The 3,851-nt window shown below is 51.9% G+C and overlaps 1 protein-coding gene across 1 annotated transcript in view; it reads right to left on the bottom strand.

Annotated features, from left to right (window-relative positions):
• The window catches only part of LOC103925733 (olfactory receptor 6B2-like), a 6,623-nt gene extending 5,067 nt beyond the window's left edge, over positions 1–1,556 (bottom strand). Inside the window, 1 exon segment of the mRNA XM_009334497.1 lies at positions 1,514–1,556. Coding sequence (XP_009332772.1) covers positions 1,514–1,556 — 43 coding nt within the window.
• Positions 1,557–3,851: the final 2,295 nt, after the last annotated feature.

Below are 3,851 nucleotides of genomic sequence, written 5' to 3'. Positions count from 1 at the left end.
AATCGGCGCTCCGCTCCCACAGCTGTGCTCACTGCTGCCATCTGGTACTGGCATAAGAGCAGGGCACACCCTCCAGCCTGACACCCGGGTGGCAGCATGTTCCCACCGGCGCTCTGTCTGGGAAGCTGTGTCAGTCGTGGTGGGTTGAGAGCTTAGAGCGGCCATGCTTTTCTGCTGGGTGGATACCATTGCTCCCTGGTCAAGCTGGCAGAGCTCCCTTCCTGCATGCCCTTCCGCGCAAACTGTTGCGCAAACTGCCTCACCATGCCCTTGCTGACGCACCACTCCCTGTTTGCCCACCCTGGTTGCTAGTGCTCCCTAAGAGCTTCTTTTATGGGGGTGGGGGAGGGGGGGGTGGGGCTTGGCCGCTGTTGCTCCTGGCCCCACCCAAGTCTCATCAGCCAGGGGGGCACTCTCAGCTCCCCCCGAGGTTCCCCTGGTTTGGGACCCCCCCCAGTGCACCGCGCTAGAGCGCTCCACTGCAGATCATGCCAGCACCAGAGCTGCTCACCTCTGAGTTGGTGGCCTGTGAGACTCACAGAAAGGCTTGTGTGGAAAGTCACACACCCAGAGTTGATGGAGAGTCCCCTTGTCCCAAATAATCAAATTCCTTGTAGTCTCACTCTTAGAGAAACACAGGCACTTCCACACCGAAACAGCCAGGACTCCCTGGGACCCGCCTGGTCCCCCAGCAGGGCACCCCAATTGCTCTCACCCTTAGAGTCACACAGGCCCCGACACACCCAGAGCTGGCAGAGACTTCCCTGCTCCACCATTGGCTACCCCATGGTGATCTTGTTCTTGGAGACACAAAAGCACCCACAGACTGTGAGCTGGTGGGAATCCCCTCACCGTCAGAGACACACAGTTACTAGCTCACACAAACAGCCAGGCATGGCTGGGACACCACTGCTCCTGCAGTGTCTTGAAGAAAGCCTTCCCTATTTCTTCTTCCTGATCAAGCAGTCTGTATCACAGAGACGTCACAACATCACCAATAATATAGGAACAACTTTTATCCAAGACAAGAAGTGACTGGTGCCATGTCCCCAACTTCTGGCAGATTTCCCACCCCTACTGGCAGTCACGTTTCCCATTTTTTCCCAGTGTTGCCCTTGTTCTCAGCCATGTGATCTGTTTATCCACCTCTTTTTGCCCCTGGAGGCTGCCATTTTGTAAAACATCATACCCCGTGTGTTTGCAGACTGTCCTGTGATTATCTGGCAGGACCAGCTGCCCCTTCCGCTTTACAGACAGGAAGTATGCTGCAACATGAAGTCGCTACCCTGGTGGGGTGGGCCACGTCTCTGCGCACTAAAAAATATTTTATTCCTCTCTCACACACTGGTGCTCCCTTGCTCTTCTTTAGTGACACCCCTGCTCCGCAGAGAGTCTTTTCCCAGGTAAAAGTGAAGCCATGTTCCTGGATCCCCTCTTCTGTGCAGGACCCCAAAAGTTGGCAATGCTGCTCAGCAGAGCGAATGGGGTTCCAGTCCAACTCTGGCCCCCTGACCAGGTCCAGAGTTGCAGTTCTCTGGTGACTCCACACTGGACATGATGGTCAGGGAGGGAAGTTGACCTAGCCAGATAGAGCCACTGGCTATTATCCCTCAGTTTTAGGTGTCTGTGGCCATGAAAAGTGCTCTGAGGAATCATGAGACATTTCCAATGGCATGAGATGCAATCAATTGTGCTGCTAGATCCAGCCTAAGCTGTTTAATTGAAGATGGTATGAATCAGTCTCCATTCTCCATTCCCCATTCCCAGGGAGTGCTGGGACTCTGTGCTTGTCACCCTGAGCTCATGGAGAACCCAAGGAAAACAGCAGGTCCTTTAGGGTGCAATGCTTTGAAAATGAAAGTGTGTTCTTGCCAGGAGCATTGTAAGAAAAGCTGAGCTTTCAGGCACTACACTGAAAACCTGTTGCTGCAGAGATGCTGTAATAGGGAAGCCAGAAGAGGCCAGACTTTCTTTAGCAGAGAAGCACTCATTGCTAGGACATGCTTGTAGTTAGAGGAATGCCCACAGAGGCACTGCAGTGCCAGCACCAGGTTACAAAAGCAGTTAGACCATATACAAAAAGAGGGGCACAACAGGACAGCGAGGAGGTGAAAAGAGGTCATTTCTGAAGAGACCAAATTCTGGTAGTTTCAGTGGACACAGCTCCAGGAAAGCAGGAGTCCTGACTTCAGCAAGCAGATGCCTGCCGTGGCTGTGAAGGGAATGCAGTGGCTGGAACAGGGGCTGTCCCTATGTGGTGTGGCTGGAGCTAGAACAAGCCTAATAGAGCAGCTGATGTAAGCACTGAGCTGGCCCAGATTTCATCTGCCAACTTAGTTGTTGCCCCCTGGAAAGATCCCAGTAGCAAAAGAGTAGGAATGCAGTAAAAACAGCATGGGAATAAAAACATGAAGTCAAAAGCAAGTGATATTGCCTGTTCCTACAGACACATACGTGGAATGGGGGTATCTGCTCCTTTAAGGGTATCTGGTCAAGGACATTTTCAATGCAAAAATGGATAAGAAAAGGAGGAAGCAGCAAACAAGAACATACAGAGACACAAACCAGACCAACAAACCATAAAGGAGGCAGTGATGAGAATGAACGTGGTCAGTCATGCTAACTGTTAAGGATATGTGGGAATGTTACATTCAGCGAGATTATCTAATGAAGGGTATTGTCAAATGTGATACTAAGGAAAACAAATTATACAGAGAAACAAACCTGACAGGTAAACATAATGGGGACAAAGGCACAAAAGAAACCTTGTCAGTCACACTAATTGATGGGTTATCAAGAAATTGAAGGTGAACATGGAATTTGCAACCAATAAAGATTCAAACCTAAGGGTCCAGGATGTTGGAGGTGGTTAGTGGAACTGTGCAAACTGATGAGGGAATGTGCAGGGGAAGGGAACTGAGGAGGAACAAAGGAGGAATAGACAAAAACGGGTGTAAATAAGGCAGTTGCGTGTAGAATGGAACCGATCAGTACACTTCTATGACCAATCCCTTTGCGTGATCACTGCGGTCTGTCCTATTTTCTTATTAGAACTGTTCTTAACTATCTGTCTGCATAATCTCACCCTCTGTCCTGTGTGTGAGTGCTGCAAGGACTATGTGCCACCTACTGGGGAAACCAGCATGAGTGGACTGGGTGCCAGCTACTGGTATCAGACCAGGGGTGTGGGCGCCCCTGGCCTGTGGTGTCAGTTACTGGTGTGAGTAGGGGCTACCGGCCACTGGGCTAGGAACAGTGTGTGTCCCAAAAAACAGTTACTGTGGGCAACTGGGGTGCAGGAGGAGAGTGAGGGACTCCATGTTGGTGGCTGAAGCAGGACCGTGGGTCACAGCCCGTGTGCCTGTGCTAGCTGCTGAGGGGCGAGTGTCTGTGTCTTCCCCAAAATGTGTGTGCGTGGCGTGCGCATGTGAATTCACCAGCAAACTTCAAGCTGGACCAGCCAGTGAGTAGAAGGACCTGGGTCCTTGCAGGAGTATCAGGTGGGCAGAGGGTTCATGCTGGTACCCAGGAGGACCTGTGAGTATGGAGTGCCTCTGGGATGAGTGTGTGAGTGTTGCATGCTTGCAGCGAGCATCAAGCTGGACCAGTCAATGAGTATGGAACCCATGGGGCAGGTGAGAGGGCCAGGGCAGGGGCACCGGGCAGCAGACAGGCTGTGCTGGTGCTCAGGGGACCTGCGAATGTGCATGTCCTTGTGAACTTGGAGAATGTTGTGTGTGCACCTGCCCTAGTCTCTGCCAGCCCCAGAGGAGGAGGGGACATGTGCTTGTGTGCTGTGTGGGTCCAGTATGTAGGTGCTGCTGAAGGCAGAGTTGTGTCTGTGGCAGTCT

This window comes from Pygoscelis adeliae, unplaced genomic scaffold, assembly GCF_000699105.1.
Source record: "Pygoscelis adeliae isolate BGI_AS28 unplaced genomic scaffold, ASM69910v1 Scaffold400, whole genome shotgun sequence".
NCBI lineage: Eukaryota > Metazoa > Chordata > Aves > Sphenisciformes > Spheniscidae > Pygoscelis > Pygoscelis adeliae.
Note: the sequence above shows the minus strand (reverse complement) of the source record. Positions and strands in the feature narration are given on the sequence as shown.